This window comes from Myotis davidii, unplaced genomic scaffold, assembly GCF_000327345.1.
Source record: "Myotis davidii unplaced genomic scaffold, ASM32734v1 scaffold11, whole genome shotgun sequence".
NCBI lineage: Eukaryota > Metazoa > Chordata > Mammalia > Chiroptera > Vespertilionidae > Myotis > Myotis davidii.
In genome coordinates this window covers 3,087,040-3,104,377 of record NW_006285791.1, presented here as the reverse complement: position 1 = coordinate 3,104,377, position 17,338 = coordinate 3,087,040, and the positions used below count along the sequence as shown (strand labels likewise).

The 17,338-nt window shown below is 38.9% G+C and overlaps 2 protein-coding genes across 3 annotated transcripts in view; both read right to left on the bottom strand.

The window, feature by feature from the left end:
• Window positions 1-900, bottom strand: part of LOC102765753 (serpin B8) — a 14,034-nt gene extending 13,134 nt beyond the window's left edge. The window contains exon 1 of the mRNA XM_006756809.2: window positions 815-900. Within this exon, the coding sequence (XP_006756872.1) occupies window positions 815-895 (81 nt within the window). The 5' untranslated portion in view covers window positions 896-900. The remainder of the gene's footprint in view (window positions 1-814) is intronic.
• Window positions 901-3,019: 2,119 nt separating this feature from the next.
• The window catches only part of SERPINB10 (serpin peptidase inhibitor, clade B (ovalbumin), member 10), a 17,255-nt gene continuing 2,936 nt past the window's right edge, over window positions 3,020-17,338 (bottom strand). For both annotated transcript variants that reach the window (XM_015559469.1, XM_006756808.2), the window contains 7 exons: window positions 15,733-15,909; window positions 13,534-13,599; window positions 12,951-13,088; window positions 11,843-11,960; window positions 7,850-7,992; window positions 6,028-6,183; window positions 3,020-3,565 (listed from right to left, as the gene is read on the bottom strand). In XM_015559469.1, the coding sequence (XP_015414955.1) occupies window positions 3,161-3,565; window positions 6,028-6,183; window positions 7,850-7,992; window positions 11,843-11,960; window positions 12,951-13,088; window positions 13,534-13,599; window positions 15,733-15,900 (1,194 nt within the window). In that variant the 5' untranslated portion in view covers window positions 15,901-15,909 and the 3' untranslated portion in view covers window positions 3,020-3,160. The remainder of the gene's footprint in view (window positions 3,566-6,027; window positions 6,184-7,849; window positions 7,993-11,842; window positions 11,961-12,950; window positions 13,089-13,533; window positions 13,600-15,732; window positions 15,910-17,338) is intronic.

The following is a 17,338-nucleotide window of genomic DNA, read 5'->3' as shown; positions in this document are numbered from 1 at the left end:
ACAGGGAAGCTGGGAGGCAGGCGGGAGGAGGGGGCAGGGGCTGGAGCTACAAGGCTGAGTGGCTGGGAAGTGAGGCTCCATTCCATTAAGTACTGCGGCTGCTGCGGAGACAACAGGTGAGGGCGCACCTCTTCAAGGTGAGAGAGAGAAGCCCACGAAGAACAGATGAAAGAAAGGAAAAATGGACAAATAATTGAAAAAAAAATAGAAAAAGAAAGGAAGAAAGGAAAGGAGGGACGAAGGAAGGAATCAGAGGGGGGTGTAAGGGAAGGAGAGAGAGAGAGAGAGAGAGAGAGAGAGAGAAACAAGCTGGATCGCAGAGGGACAGTCAGGGGACAGGCATCTGCGCGGGAGGTGGCTCGCCCAGCACCCCGGAACTTGCCCCAGGAGGCACAGAAAATCCAGGCCAGGGCGCAATTAGCACTCCAGTTTTCCGGCTGCACCCTGCGGCTCCTCCCACTCACCTCCCAAAGTTTCCGCCCACCCTTCTGGGTCACTGGCTACTCCTTCACGGCTGGCAAAGGGCAACGCAGTGGCGTCAGCAGGCCGCAGTGTCCCTCCCACCCGGGACCACCCTCAGACCCTGGGCGCGGCGGGGACCACGGCGACCCCCGTCCAGTAGCAATCCTGCCGGGTTACCCCTCGCCACCTTTCCCCTGGTCGTCTCCGCCCCTTCCTCCTCTAGCGCCTGCCGTCTGCCTTCCTTCCTCCCTCCTTTCCTCCCTCCCTTCCTCCCTCCCGCCCTGCGCCCGAGCTCCTGGCCAGAGGGGTCCGCGTGGGAACCTGGGACCCGAGCGCCTCCCAGCCCCGGTACCTGGGAAGTTCCTGCTGCGGCTGCTGCTCCTGCTTTGCAGCTACCAGTCCAACTTGGAAGATGCTTCCCGTTCGCTCTCATTTGCTTCCGGCGATGACTCACAGCAGCCGGATTGCACGGGCCTGAACCATCTGACCCACATCCCCAGGCTGGGGCCCGGGAGGAGCCTGCGCATCGCGCTCACCCTCCGCCCAGGCCCGAGTGCAGACGGCTTGGCGGGGGAGCCTTGTGTCCAGTCCGACACCCAGTGGGGGATCGGTTCCTTTTCCTGTGTTAGCATGCGCAGAATTCCTGCTCAGTGTGTGCATGCAAGAAAAGTTTGGACATTGAGACTTGCTTTTGAAAATTAACCAAAAGCAAAACCAGAGGTGAAAAATGGTTCCTAAAGCCATTTGTTTCCAAACTGCATAGGGTACACCATCAAAACAATTGTTGAGCATATATCCTCAGTACCTATATGAACTTATGTGTATTAGTATGTTAACTATTAATATATGTTGAACACTATAAAACACATAAACAGAAATTATCCAAACTGCATAGGGTACACCATCAAAACAATTATTAAGTATATATCCCCAGTACCTATATGAACTTATGTGTACTAATATGTTAACTATTAATATATGATGAACACTATAAAACACAAACAGAAATTAAACGAATAAGAAATAAAAATTTTATTAGAATCATTCATCCTCTTGAAAGTCAGTTCTTTCTGCAAGCTAATTTTTCCTAAATGTTGTATTTTTAACGTTTTTACGGTTTGAACCCCACTAAATGTTTTCTTTTTGGAAGATTTTTATGAAGTTTTGAGTGCAAGTATTTCTAGTTGACATCTCACTAGTAAAAAACCATTCATCCTCTTGAAAGTCAGTTCTTTCTGCATGCTAATTTTTTCTAAATGTTGTATTTTTAACGTTTTTATGGTTTGAAACCCACCAAATGTTTTCTGTTTGGAAGATTTTTATGAAGTTTTGAGGCTGAGATTCAGACTTCTTGGAAGGTATGGCTGACACAGAAATGTGCCTTCTGCCAGTGGCAAAGAAATTTGCCAGAGGTCAGAACTGGTTCACAGAAGCTGTCTGCCCTTACAGGAAGGTATGGGCAATCTACAGCTGGCCTATGGAAGCAAAATGCCAGGCAGCAAAATCCCCACAAGTGATTTCTTTCATTATGACTTTATATGAGGTGTTTCATAAAGAGATGATAAGATACCATATATATTACAATTTTCCATCTTTATAGCGAAGACATAGTCATTTGTTTAGTACATTTTCTTGTACTCATTTATATAATAATCAGGTCTGACCCACTCTTCCATTGTTAAATAAAGTCAAACGAGCAATCTAGAGTGACACAATCAATCTTCTCTAAAAGTAGAATAAGAGCTGGTGAGACAACCAATAAGCAGTTTCTGGAGAGCCGAAGCACTCACCTAGGCTCTGTTCTGTTGATTCTCCCCTGAGACCTCTCAGCTTCATATTCCCAGCTTTAATAAATGTACTCTAAAAATTACTTGGACTTGGACTGTGAAATCTTTCCTGCACAAAGTCAAGAACCCACCCATTACAGGCCGACCCTGCTCAGAGCTTGCTCCCTTTCCAGTGACACTAATATCTAACATGACCAAGACACATCTGTGAAAACTAAGAAGCCAACATTGGTACATTGCTGTTAAGTAAATTCCAAATTTCATTTGCTTTCACTAGCTTTTCCATTAATGTCAACAGAGTATTTTTAAATAGATAACAGAAAAGGGGGATTTAATTTTCCAGTAGTAATTTATGAACTATCAAAATTATACTTCTAAAAAATTCTTGTTTATCAATATATCGTCTTTATAAAGATTTTTCTTCATTAAATGATGCATGTAAAACATAAGTGATAATACCATGACAGGCAGCTCAAGAATTATAAGGCGTTCAGTTGAATAGGATAGTAGTTCTGAAATGTAAATAAAAACCACATTGTAAAAAATGTCTAGTGGTAGAAATAAAATTTGCCATTCTTTCTAGCCATAAAGATATGACAGTATCCAGGTTTCTTAATATTAAGGAATTCATGCTTGTGCTGGCTATGATCCCCCGTGCTGTAAATAATATCTTCTCTTATTTTTACTCTTGTGTAGTCTGACGCCTGGATGTCATTTTTTAAATATAATAACTATTATAGTAATATTTGAAAAAAGATATGACAGTATCATTAGAATGCATTATTTCAAGGTTTATTTTCTAATATTCAAATGTGAAAAATACCTAGACTGCAAACTAGTTTTTATTATAATTTTTTTCCATCTTATGATGTATTTTTCACATCGTCTTGTTTGATGAGGAAGAAGCAGGCTTAGGGGGAGCAGAATCTCCCATAAAAGAGAATGGTATTGGTTTTGTTGTGCCTGATGAAGAAGAGGAATGGGTGGTCTGCACTGAATTCAATGGATGGGAGTTTAATTCGATAACTCACCTCACTCCCACTACCAGCTGCAGCCTCAGTACCTTCTTCATTTATTTCCACAAAGGACTTGTGGAAAACATTGGACAGAAATAGGTTTTTCTCTGGGGACATTCCTGAGAAATCAGCCTTGCTCTGGCTAAAGGCATCGCTCATCCCCATGCTGCTTAGGGCTAACTTGAGATCATAAGACTCTTCCAGCTTGAACTTGGGAAGGTGCAGCTTCACATCATACATCTCCATCATGTCTGCGCTGGTCCACTCAGTCAAATTTTCATAGGTGGCGGCCTTTTCCAGCTGCAGGTGTGGAACCAAGGGAGACAAAGTCAGTAATTCCAAAGTGGGGTGGGAAATATTGGTTGAGTGAGATCTCTATATAATTGAGGAATTACGATTACTCCCAGTAACAAAACACACACGTATGGAAATTCTTTGGGTCACAACATCCTTCACATGGTTGACCTACAGAATCTTTGTTCTGCAGATTGATGGTTCTCAGGATGTAAGAGAATTCTATCTTGATTCATAATGAAAGTACTTCTATGATAATATGCAATAGATGAAAAATACACTCAGATACATAAAAAATAGATATAATTTGCACGTTGTCTACACAAAAGCATATACTATAGGACAAGTTGTAAGTCAGGGCACAAAAACCATTAGTGTGTTTTTTAGTTTTTTTAATGATTAAGGTATTACAAATGTGTCTTTATCCCCCCATTGTCCCCTCATGCCCCCAGTCTTGACCTCATCCTCACCCCCTGTTGTCTGCGTCCATCCCTTATGCTTATATGCATGCATACAAGTCCTTTGGTTGATCGCTCCCCCTTACCCCAACCCTCCCATACCTACCCTCTGAGGTTTGAGCATCTGATCAATGCTTCTCTGTTTCTAGATCTGTTTTTGTTCATAAGTTTATGTTGTTCATTATAGTCCACAAATGAGTGAGATCATGTGATATGTATCTTTCTCTGACTGACTTATTTCACTTAGCATAATACTCTCCAGCTCCATCATAAAAAATGAATTTAATTTGCATGTTGTCTACACAAAAGCATATACTATAGGACAAATATGTCAGGGCACAAAAACCATTAGTTTTATTAACATGGGAGATAATTTTTTAACATAAAATATGAGATAGAATAAGATGTCTATAATCACAACAATATGAATTTAGTAACCATAAACAATGCAAATAAAGAAAGAAAAACCAAAAAAGATAGGGAAATCCCCAAATCTTAAGAGTAATGACTTTTAAAAATTGATTAGTAACATTGGTTAATAAACTTTCAGGTATACAATTCTATAATACATATCCGAATATTGTATTGTGTGTTCACCACCCCAAATCAAGTCTCCTTCCATCACCATCTATCCCTGAGTAATGACTTTTTATAGTGATTTTGAGGGTGATTTTTCTCCTCTTTATGTTATAAATTTTAAAATAATAAATATATATGTATGTATATATACATATGTGTATGTGGAGAAAAAGTTTTTGAGTTTTTTTTAATAACCTGTTTGTTTCAAAGTATGTGCTTTTGCTACTTGTGAGTTTAGTTTTCTAGACTCAAGTTTTGTTGTCAATGACATACTTATAAATGGCATACATTAATAATGTGACAATATCTTAAGTTCAGGAACCTGTACTCTTAGGAAGAAAGGCTTATCTTGTCAGAATGTGATTCTCATGGTTTAGTGTCCACACATGGTCTTATTTTTACCATCGTCTCCAGTTTCAAAAATTTTATGATACAGTGGGAAATCTTTTCTACATACTAGTAGGCCATGGAAACTTCTAAGTATAAAAAGTCTAGCTCACATAAAAAAAATTAGGCATTGTGCAAAGAAAGACAGGCCATCTGCGGAAAAATCAATGTTCAATTTAGACATGCAAACTACTCAGAAATGTCATCTGGCCAAAATTATATCAGGCTTAATAGAAATGTGGCTGACAAACAACTTAAATAATACTTGGAGATGATACTTACATAGACTATTTCTTCGAAAGACTGTTTACATGATAAAACTGTGTTTACAATTTTGGAAGTAAATTTAATGTTTTAAAATGTACATCTAATGCTACTTTACTGCAGGTGATTAAAAAATTAATCTCCCATACTAGCCAGTTTGGCTCAGTAGATAGAACCTCAGTCCGTGGACTGAAGGGTCTCAGATAATATTCTGATCAAGGGCTAGTAAACTCAGTTGCAGGCTCAATCCCCAGGCCTGGTCAGAGCATGTGCAGGAGGCAACCAATGGATGTGTCTCTGTTACATCAATGTTTCTCTCTCTCAGTCTCTCCCTCAGGAACCTGCACTCTTAGAAAGAAAGGCTTATCTCGTAAGAATGTGACTCTTCTTACAAGGTAAGAAAGAGAGGCTTCCGCTCTCTCTAAAAAATATCAATGGAAAAATACCCTCGGGTGAGGATTAACAACAACAACAAAAAATAATTTCCCATTAGGTAGGTCCTGCCAGAGGGAGAGGAAAGACCTGAACGATCAATCCACATAACTTTGTGACTGACAATATCTGTATCTGTTGTTCAGGTTGCTGTTTGTGGGACTACCCAGGCTACAGGTGTCTATCAATTACTGACACTTTCTAAGGAATAGCCATATCATCCTTACAGAGTTTTGTGAAGCTGAAATGGTATTGGTTGCCTTCCTCTACAAGTTAGGAGACAGGGAAGCCATATTACATGGGGGTAAACACCAGAATCATCCTCATGTCAGACGGATGATGTCTTACCTGATCCAGCCCACCGATGTCTTCTGGCAGCAGTATGAACAGGCTGAGGGCACGGCTCTCATAGTAGAGTTGAAGGCCGATTGCTTGTGGATTTTCTATGTGAAAAACGGGAAGCTTTTTTTTCATCCACATCATTTGCACTGGTTTGCTTGTAGTCTATAGAAAATAAGTAGCAAAGTCACTGAGGAGGTGTTCCACCAAATCCTTCATTCGTTATCCTCATTGGTCCCCAGGAGCCTTGGGCAAGGGCTAATTTGGTGGTCCTCTGCTAAATACTGAATAAAGTTATTCAGACTTTGCTCTCTGAAAATATGTCTTCTACTGGATAGCATCATTAACAGGTGATATGGGAGTTTCATTCTTTAACATTATTGTGGCAACATGTATATATCATAGTTGCTGATTCTATCAAACACTTAAAAGAGTATATAATCTTATGCAAACTATGTAAGTGCCAATGATTCAGATACTGAATAAGGTGTGTTTCAAAGGCAAAGATTTTGAGAAAGTATTTCAGTTTCATAAAAAATGGAAATTCACTAAGAGAATGAAGAGATAAGCAATACACTAGGAGAAAATATTTACAGAACACACCCAATAAAGGACTGGTATGCAAAATTTACAAAGAACTCTTAAAAACTCAGTGGTAATAAAGCAGACAACCCAATTTTAAAAATAGGCAAAAGATCTGAACAGACACCTCCTCAAATAGGAAGAGAGAGAGAGAGAGAGAGAGAGAGAGAGAGAGAGAAGAGAGATTATGTTTTGAGACTCTTGGGTTGCCACTCTAGGACATGTCAGTTTCTCTTATTTACATGAGTTAATGCTAACACAATTCACATTTTACTGGAGCTAGTTTGGAATGCTTTTCTCTCACTTGCAACTGAACTCCTGCTGCTTTTTTCTGAATATACCAAGGTGACTATCTCATTTCTGGTTAGCCTTCCCCATTATCATCCCACTGATTGGGAACTGCTTATTGCATACATCCACAGGATTTCAGCAATAGGTCCTCAGCAGCACTGTTTGTATGAGATGGCCCACCCTAGACTAAACAACTTGTGCAAACTTTGTACAATCAATTTCTTTCCCGGGAATTTTGGAATGAGATCTATTAGAATGTCTTGCGAATGGAAGAGGTGCATGGTTAGCCAGGTTCTGCCATTGCCAACTGGGAAGAAGAGGAAGTTAGACCTCAGCTTGAGAGAAGAATGATGAGAGAAACAGTTGAAAAGGTGGAGAATGAATCCTGACAACATTTGGATCCTTGTTTCCATGCAAGCCCCAAGTTCCAGCCACCTACTGGCCCTTGGATTCTATGAGATATATCTGCCATCTTATGTTTGTTTCCGTTTTTGCTGTAGTGGGTTCCTCGTACAAAAATAAGTGCGCTATGTTCTAGCATGAATAGAAACCTTAATGAGAGAGGTGATTTTTTAAGTTTTTGTTTCCTTTTTTGGTAGAAGATAGTATAGGTTTAGTAGAACAAAAACAGAAGTAATAGTGAAGACTTTCAGTTCTAGTAGACTTCTAACTTAATCACTTAACCACACTGTATTGCTCACCTGGGAAACAAATATAACTTATTTCTCTAGCTTACTTGTAGCAAGGACTGAGTGATAACATACGTCAATAGTCTATTTTTTAGAGAAAAGGAGATTTCAAGGTGGGATGAAACTGGGAATGCTCACTTTAGCCATCTGTGCCCTAGTAAGAGCCATACTTTATAAGAACATATATTTAAAAAGAGGATTGAATTTAAAATAGGATCCCCTTTACAATGCCACATGAAAATCCATGCTGATTATTAAATGATTCCTACCTTGTTTATTCTGAAAGGCTTTTCTGTGGTGTCTTGGACTGAGAATTGATGTTCCCAGGTTCCTTTAAAGTAAAGGGCATTCACCAGGACCATTTTGGTTGCAGAATCTACAGCATCATCAGGTAGGAGATTCTGAATTTTTCCTACAAGAGCAAAAGGACAGATTTCAAATGGTTTAGTTAAATCTCGATGACATACCACACTTATAAAAATGATGATCATGAAATATTATAATCCAAACCAGGAAGCCACCTTTTTAAAAAAATATTTTATTGATTTCAGAGAGGAAGGGAGAGAGAGAGGGAGAGAGAGATAGAAACATCATTGATGAGAGAGAATCATAGATCAGCTGCCTCCGGCATGCCCCCTCCAAGGGACTGAGCCCTTAACCCATGCATGTTCCCTGACCGGGAATTGAACTGAGACCTCCTGGTTCATAGGTTGATGCTCAACCACTGAGCCACACCGGCCAGGCCAGGAAGTTAGCTTTGGTAGAATACTATGAACAGATCTTATTCAAATTTTATCAGTTGTTCCAATAACTTATTTTTCTGGACTAGAAAATGATCCAAGATCTCAAGCTGTGCTTAGTTGTCATTTCCTCTTAGTTTTTAGTCCTCTTTAACCTGGGAGAGTTTCTCAGTTAACGCTTGTCTCCCATGACCTTGATACTTTTGAAAAAGTTTTATAAGAATGTCCATCAGCCCTAGCCGGTTTGGCTCAGTGTACAGAGCCTCCACCTGCAGTCTCAAGGGTACTGGGTTCGATTCCAGTCAAGGGCACATGCCCAGATTGCAAGCTCGGTCCCCAGTAGGGGGCATGCAGGATTCCCTCTCATCATTGATGTTTCTCTCTCTCTCTTCCTCTCTAAAATCAATAAAAATATATTTTAAAAAATTAATGTCCATAATTCTTAGTTCGAATTTGTCTGATGTTTCCTCAAAGATAATATTTAGGTAACAGATTTTATTTTTTTAGAATGCTACCATTGTGGGTTTGTATCCTCCAACCCCTGAAGAGATGTGAACTGGCTCTTGTGAGCCTTTGCTATGAACTCCAACATACCCCTCAACTGCTAGTCTTCACAGGGGCATCTCCCAAACACTGTGCAGCTTTATTTAAAAGTTCTAAGGGCAGCACTTCTAGAGATTCCACTAGCTCTGAGGTGTGGCTTGAACATGTCTACTCAAAACAAAACAAAACAAAACAAAACAAACATCTCCCCCCCCCCCCCCGATGAAACAGACCTTTAGGTTTTAGAAATTAAATATAAATTTGGTTTTCAATGCTGATGTGAAAATTTCCTGAAACTTTCATATTTGTTTTTCTATCTGATTAAAGACAGTATATTAAACTTAATTTGAAAAATTTTTGATGATTTAACCTGGGGAGTCATGTGTCATTTTTTAAATATGGTTTCTGCACAGAAGTTGTTGTTTTTTAAGCTCTGTGTCATACTAAGTGAATTATTCTATCATTTAATAGAGTTGTAGGTGCAAATAGAGAGCATATCGAGGACTGAGATTTACACAGGTTGATCTCAAGTTAGTTGGCATCCAGATGATTTAAGTTTCATTGCCTTGTTCTCTGGGTTCATACGTTTTCAAGGAGCATAGCCTCTTGAATCCACATCCGTGTTGTTAGTTTATTTGACAAAGGATGTACAAAATGTATTTACAGACAACTTCAAAGTAATGCAGAGCAAATGGACTCTTCTAAGAAATGTTCTACTATCCTCTTCAGAATTAAAGTGCCACCTACTGGCTTGCTCATTGCACACATCCTTGGTAGCTCTATCAGTGATGGCAAACCTTTTGAGCTCACCCAGTCAGCATTTTGAAAAACCCTAACTTAACTCTGGTGCCGTGTCAGATATAGAAATTTTTTGATATTTGCAGCCACAGTAAAACAAAGACTTATATTTTTGATATTTATTTTATATATTGAAATGCCATTTAACAAAGAAAAATCAACCAAAAAAATGAGTTCTTGTGTCACCTCTGACACGCGTGTCATAGGTTCACCATCACTGCTCTAGGTAATGGGAAGGGCATTGGCTTCACAGATATTCAGGTTACTGGTAAGTCCTGATGGGCACATATTAATGTGACACTAGAGGGTCCTATTTGCCAAGCGCATGATAGATTTTGAGATTACAAATATGCACACAATAACCTTCTCCAATTCTTCACATTTTAGGAGCTTATGGACTATAAGGGAAAAAAAATTGTAGCAACACATGACTAGTATTATCTTGAATAATTTGACTGAATGCTGTGTGTTCCAGTAGTTCATGCGGCTATTTGGAAAAAGGCCTATTTGAAGGGCCAAGGAAAAAAGCTTCTTCCAAGTGGTTCAAATAGAACTTAGGCATGCTAAAGAGTTTCTAGCAATGTCTCCATATGGATACAACAAAGTCAAAGTTCCTGAATAGCTGATCAATTTTTTTTACTTAAACTGATGTTGAATAGCTGCCAAATAGCACATATTTGTGTCCAATGTGTAAAATAACATACAGAAAAATTTCAGCTTTCTCCCTCATTGGAAGGTTCAACTTCTAAGAAATAGAGTCCACAGGGCCAGCGGGAGGAATGTAGACATGAAATTAGGGAAACAGGGACTTAAAAGACTCTGACCACATCCAGGCTGGGCATAATTTTGGGGACCTCTTACTGGATGAGTGCTATGACAGAGCATTTTTCAAAGTGTGCCTATTGTGTATTTTGACCATATAGTGACCATAATCTGAAGTTTACTCTTTCCTCCATAATTTAAAGTATTTGTTCAGTTCTTCTAAAACATCTGTGTTGTTGAATATGGTAGCCACCAGACACACAAGTCTACTTAAATTTAAATTAAAATGAACTAAAATTTAAAAATTCAATTCCTCTGTTGAGTTAGCCACATTTCAAATCATCTCTGGTCACATGTGGATAAAACATGTGACCGTATCAAATTGGGCAATGCAGATGTATGGCACATTTGTCATCACAGGAAGATTTCCAGGACAGCTCTGTCCTCTAGACAGTTATCATTCCCCTGGAGTGTGCCAACCCCACTGGGGAAGCATGACAAGGACCAAGCTATGCAGCATCTGATGACAGGTCTCCTCTCAGGTCTAAAAGGCTTTGCTGGGTGAAAAGATAGCAGATTACTTATTTGCTCATAGTCTCCCTGTGTGTAGGGTTCCCAACTGTCTTCCAGACAACATACTTGACCCTGGGCTAAAAATTTAAGGCCAGAGATCTAGTTCAGTCCTTACTATTCTTCTACCCCTTACTATTCTCCTACCTCTGCCATGTTGAATTTGAGTTGCATATTACTATGGGCTGTTCCTTCTACAGTCCTATTTGGTCCTCTTGTAAACTGGAACAGTACAAGTACCCAGTAAATGCTAGCTAATTCTAATTCTAAAAGAGTCAACTTTTGGATGACTCAAAATCAGGAATGAGTTCAATATAATGGTCATTTTTGCCTCGCCATGGCTTTTGAAAGTTACATGAAAAAGGAACTGAGAATTTAGGGCTGCCAATTTCCTCAATTCACTCCAATGAACATTAATTTTCTGAATAACAACTATGAGTGGGCCTTTTATATGTTATTTATTCAAAGCTGAAACTAGAGCTATTATGCATGGGATCCTTCAGGGGAGGCAGATGAAATAAAGCATCAGAGTTAATTTCAATAACACTGTGGACAGTGTAACAATAAACAACACTTGTCCCTAGCCTGTTTGGCTCAGTGGATAGAGTGTCAGCCCCCGGACTGAAGGGTCCCCGTTTTAATTCCAATCAAGGGCACATGCCTAGGTTGTGAGCTCCAGCCGTAGTGTGGGATGTTTCTCTCTCTCTCTCTCTCTCTCTCTCTCTCTCTCTCTCTCTCTCTCTCTCTCTCTTTCTCTTCCTTCCTCTCTGAAATCAATAAAAAAAATTTTTTTTAAAAAAACCAATGCTTGGAGAGATCATGCGGATGGGCACCTTGGTGACAGCTTACCCTCAGTCTGGTTTTCAACCCAAGAGTTGATCTCCTTTCTGATTTGGTCAGAAGCTCCCAAAAAGTTCACAGGCTGTGGCTCTGCACCAAAGTATGCTTTCATGTCTTCTAAGTATTTCTGAAAGATACAGGTAAAATTTCCTTTTGTAGAGTTTTTCCAAAACTGAGAAATCAAGTCTATTTAGGTTATCAAAAAGCTAGATAGAAGAACAATTGTATACACACACACACACACACACACACACACACACACTGCTCCATTCTCTCTTTCCCACTCCTGTTTTGGTCAAAGACTATACTCCTCCTCTTTAAATTTTTCTGGGCTCTGACTAGCCATGAAAAACTCCAGGTATAGAAGGAAGGTCTGCCACCCACAGCTCTGACATTACTGCTTGAAATCTCAAGATAGGTTTATTGATTCTACTGCTATCCCTCCACCCTGCGCAATGTCCTTGCTTTTTGTCCACTGGACCCCTCTGTCCTCCTGCTCCTTTCTAAGATGTGCCAAAGATGTAATGGACAAATATGAGACAAGTAAATGCTTGTCCTGGCTCCTGGGTAGACCCCTCTGAGAAGCCTTTGAGTCTGAACTGAGGATGAAGTCATGGCCTGCTCCATGGAATTCCAACCACCCAAGAAGGGACAAAGTTGATATTATTCCATGTTAAGAATCTTCCATAATCTCTAAAGTCATGATGGAAAATGACTTGTCTGATTCCAATGTCAGCTTTGCTCTCCATTGCACAATTTCCAGGCATATCCCTGTGTCCAACATCACCCTCTGCTCCTTCAGATTTACCCTACATCCATATTCTACATATTTTATTCCATTTCCCATGAAGCAAATGTTGGCACGCAGATTATATAAACCACATTTATATATTACTACTTTGGGTAAAGATCTGCTCACTAGACCTGGTTTGAGACCTATTATTGGTTTTCTTTACAACTAGACACTTATTGGTTGGTATAAATGATTGTTTACCAGAAATGTTGACCACATTAAGGTTGTCTCTGGGATCCCTAAAGAAATGTACAAAGAGTTCATTGATTGATCTCACATGGCTCTTTGTTTCCCATCAGCTTTAAATAACATATTTGCACTTACTTTGAGAAATGGGTAAGTTTTTTCTGCATATATCCCATTGGCTGTTTTAAGTACATAGGCATTACTGGGATTGTTGATTTCGGAGATGAGTGTTTGGAAATTGGAGTGTATTTCTTCAACCTTCCCCAAGTTGAAATCCTTTAAAAGAAAAGGAATTAGTCTAATAAAAACATTGAACAAGAATCGTATATATAGGAACATCCTACAACTAAATGAAATAATTTGGTGTATTGTGAACAAAAAGATGAAATTAATTATAAAATAGATAAATGTTTTCTCTAATGTTATCAGGGCAAAAACATAAAAATAATTGAGGGCATCGTTTCCCTCACAGTTACTTTGCAAAAGCGGGAATAATTTTGAAAGTAGAGCAGTTTTGAAAGAGAAGCAAAAGAGGAGAAGAGATAAGATTAAAAAAGATAACCCTTCCAAAAAGTGTAGACATTCTGTGTTACAAAAAATTTTTAACATATGTTTCTAAGAATGTTTACCCAGTAAAGTTTGCTTAAATTAGCCGTTAACATGCGGGTGCTAAAGTGGTTTCCCCCTTATCAGCAAATGGATATTAAAATATAAAACATACTGTTTTCCTTTTCTTTTCACTTTCAGGATAAGATTTGGTGTCCTGATCTCTGTTAAATTGAAGCACCTGTAATTTCAATAAAAAGACAATACTTGAGTGCACTTTGCAGAGAAATAATCATATCAAACACACCTTGATAAATACATTGCTACCGAACATATAATTAATGAACCAAGGGGGTTCTGATTTGATTTAACAGTATGTTAGCTGAACTATTACACTAGGTCAAGAGTTGCTTTTAGCCCAGCCAGCATGGCTCAGTGGTTGAGCATGGACCTATGAACCAGGAGGTCACAGTTCAATTCCTGGTCAGGCCACATGCCCGGGTTGTGAGCTCCATCCCCACATGGAGTGTGCAGAAGCAGCCAATTAATGATTCTTTCTCATCATTGATGTTTCTATCTCTCTCTCTCCCTCTCCCTTCCTCTCTGAAATCTTTTTTTTAAAGGGTTGCTTTTAAATAAAATTTTTAAAAGTCTGATTTAAGTTGCTCTTTATTTTAATATTTTATATAAGACATTTAGGATGATGTTGGAAATGCCCTTAGAGTAAAAATTCTCTTGTTTCCCAAGTTTCATTTTTATCTATGGTTGCTTTGAAAAGAAGGCTAGGTGTTCAATTGAGTTCAATTAGCAATTTAAGCAAAAGTTACCACCCAATTATCTGGAAAAATGCAAGGGTTTTAATTGTTTTTCCTAGGTTAGTGCTTTTGTTCCCATTGTCTATCACCACTTGACATATGGATGAATTCTTTATTTACACCCCAGAATTTTATTTGCAGGCTAACAGGAAGGATGTGGGCACCCTTGTTTCCCCTGAATTGTACAACAGTAAAAAAACAAAGCAATAATTCCATCTCCCACATCCTGACCCAGCTCACAGGGAGGAACAAAGTCTGACCAAAGCTCCTGCTGACACACAGTGACAGCACAGGGACCATTTGCCATAGGGAAAAGTAGTGCAAATGGAAGCTGTTAATGTTTAAATATATATGAAATAAAACAAGGGCAAGAAACACCCAGCAATATATTTACATGAAACAGACCCAAAGTGAAATTCACCTAAGATTAAGTCTATCGCTGAATGGTTAAACCTCTGATAATTATTAACCAGGATTCTGTTGTTGTTTTAAACCCCATAGTATCTTGTGAACTATAGAATAAAGTTGATAGCCTAAGCCTAAATTCACAGAATATATATTCTGCCTGTCTTACCCAGAATTACTGGCTGTACCGATGTCCATACTTGGCACAGAAGACACCTTCTTGTGTGGAAATTCTGTCATTTGGTCTTTCCATTGTTGTATGATTTAGGGATGGATTTATTCTTTTTTGGTTTATTTTTATTTAAAATACACACACATATATGTATAAGTTTACACATGCATGCATACACATATTTTATTATGTTGTTTATCTATGCTTACACCTACACACATACATACACTATGTTGTGAGGATGCTTATTCCAAATGAGTAATTGCTTATACAATAATATTGTTTTGCATTTTCATGCTCCAAATAGGCTTTTTAAATTCATCAGAACAAATAGGGATTGAAAAAGGAAACAACCAAGGTACAAAGAACAGAATTCACTTGACTTTTCTATTTGTGTTTTCAAGAAAATCCTTCTGAAATTCAAAACATACTAATTCTACTATTTTATGTTTGAGCCATTACTTCTTGAAATGTCTTAATAGTCCAAATAAAATAATTTTTGATGTTGAACCAAACTTGATAAACTCATCATCTCTGTGTATGATTTTGCTAGAGAATACAGGTTCTTAAATGGTTTTCCTAGCAAATCAACTTCCTTTCCCAGACTTTCTTTTATGGTCTATAAAACTTTTTAAACTATATTTTTATTTATTTCAGAGAGGAAGAGAGAGGGAGAGATATAGAAACATTAATGAGGAAAGAGAATCATTGATCAGCTGCCTCCTGCATGCCCCACACTGGGAATCAAGCCCACAACCCGGGCATATGCCCTGACCGAAAATTGAACTTTGACCTCCCAGTTCATAGGTCAATGCTCAACCACTGAGCCACGCCAGCCAAGCTAGAAAACTTTTTAAAGTGCATCTTTTGTTTTGGAAAATATGGTTATAAAATGTGAGCTATCTGGAATTTGGAAGAAAAATGAAGATAAAAGGTAAAGAAAACATTTTGTTTTAAGGCAAGACTGAGCTTTGCCACTCACCTGGGCTATTTGGGATGCAGTGGTACATCTGGTGCCCAAATACACCATGGCTAACGAGGTTGAGATGCCCCAAGGAGAAAAGAAAATATTTTTACCCTCAGCAGACTCAGCTAGCTTTTTGCTAAATTCCAGGGCAAATTGGTTGATTGATTTTGTTAGAGAATCCATTGGGAAAATCTATAAAAAAAGGAGAGAAAGAGAGACAATGTTAATAATTTCAATAATCCTTTCCATTCATTTTACTTTTGTAAAACAATTTGTTAGCTTACATATTACTTTTTAACTATACTTCAGTGAAATGACACAAATATATATTATCCAATTTGTATTCATAAGACCTAAATGGACTTATGGGTTTTAAAAGCATATTAGTCCAACATTATTAGTTTACATATTGGAAAACTGAAGTCCAGGGTGCTTAAGAAAATTATTTCAAATTTTAGTGCTAATGTACATCAAAGAACAGTTGGGTTCTGGTGTGTCAGCAGCTCCTTGTTGAGACTGTCACGATGAAAGTGGCAGTGGAACCAGGCCCCCCTCTCAGCCAGTGCCTCTTTTCAATACACTGCACTACTGCTGACTTTGCACAGAAAATGAGAAATAAGGATGCATCGCTTCAACTTTGTACTTTTTCTCACCCACTTTCATCCATATTTTTATTTTTAACCTTATTTACCACTTTATATATGACATTCCTGTTTCCTAAAATGCCTTTTCTCCTCCTTTATTGAAATCCAACTCTGTCCAAGGACCTTCTTTTCCCCTGAAAGCTTTTCCTGACCTTTGGGGTAAACAGGAGCATGTCTGCCACCAGGCCCCATAACATAGCTCTGGCCACGTACTTGACATTGGTCACACTGCTAGTTCAATTTCTATCTTTCCAATTCTAGGGTAAGTTTCTCCAGAGTGAAATTTTCTTAGGCTACTTCATACATCCCACATCTATTAATCGCACTTGGCATAAAATGGATTCATAGGAATACTTCTGTGCATCATGTTCATTGTTGGGCTCTAGCTACCTTTTTTTGTTTTGTTTTGTTTTGTTTTTAGCTCCTTAAACTTGAAATCATGCACAATTTAATGGAAAATGCTTGTAGAGAAATAGAGAAACCAAGATTTTTTTTGCCTTTATTCTCACTCACTTTTGACCCTCTGAAACTGGTCTTCTTGAACAAAGGAACTCAGGATTTCTCTTTCTCTAATTTTTTATATTATATTCAACTTTTAAATATCACCTTTAGTTACCCTAGCATTTTAATTTAAGTCTTTTTGAGCCGGGTCTCTATTTTTAAAAATACCAGTTAAATTTACTGTCACTTTATAATCATACTAGAGGCCCGGTGCACAAAAATTTGTGCACTTGGTGGGGAGGGGGGTCCCTCAGCCAGGCCTGTGCCCTCTCGCAGTCTGGACCCCTCAGGGGATGACCACCAGCTGGCTTAGGCCCGCTCCCCGGGGGATTGGGCTTAAGCTGGCAATCAGACATCCCTCTGGCAGCCCTGGAGCCCTCGGGGGATGTCCACTTGCCAGCAGGGAACAGAAATTAGCTGCAGTCAGACATCCTTAGCACTGCTGAGGAGGCAGGAGAGGCTCACACCACCACCAC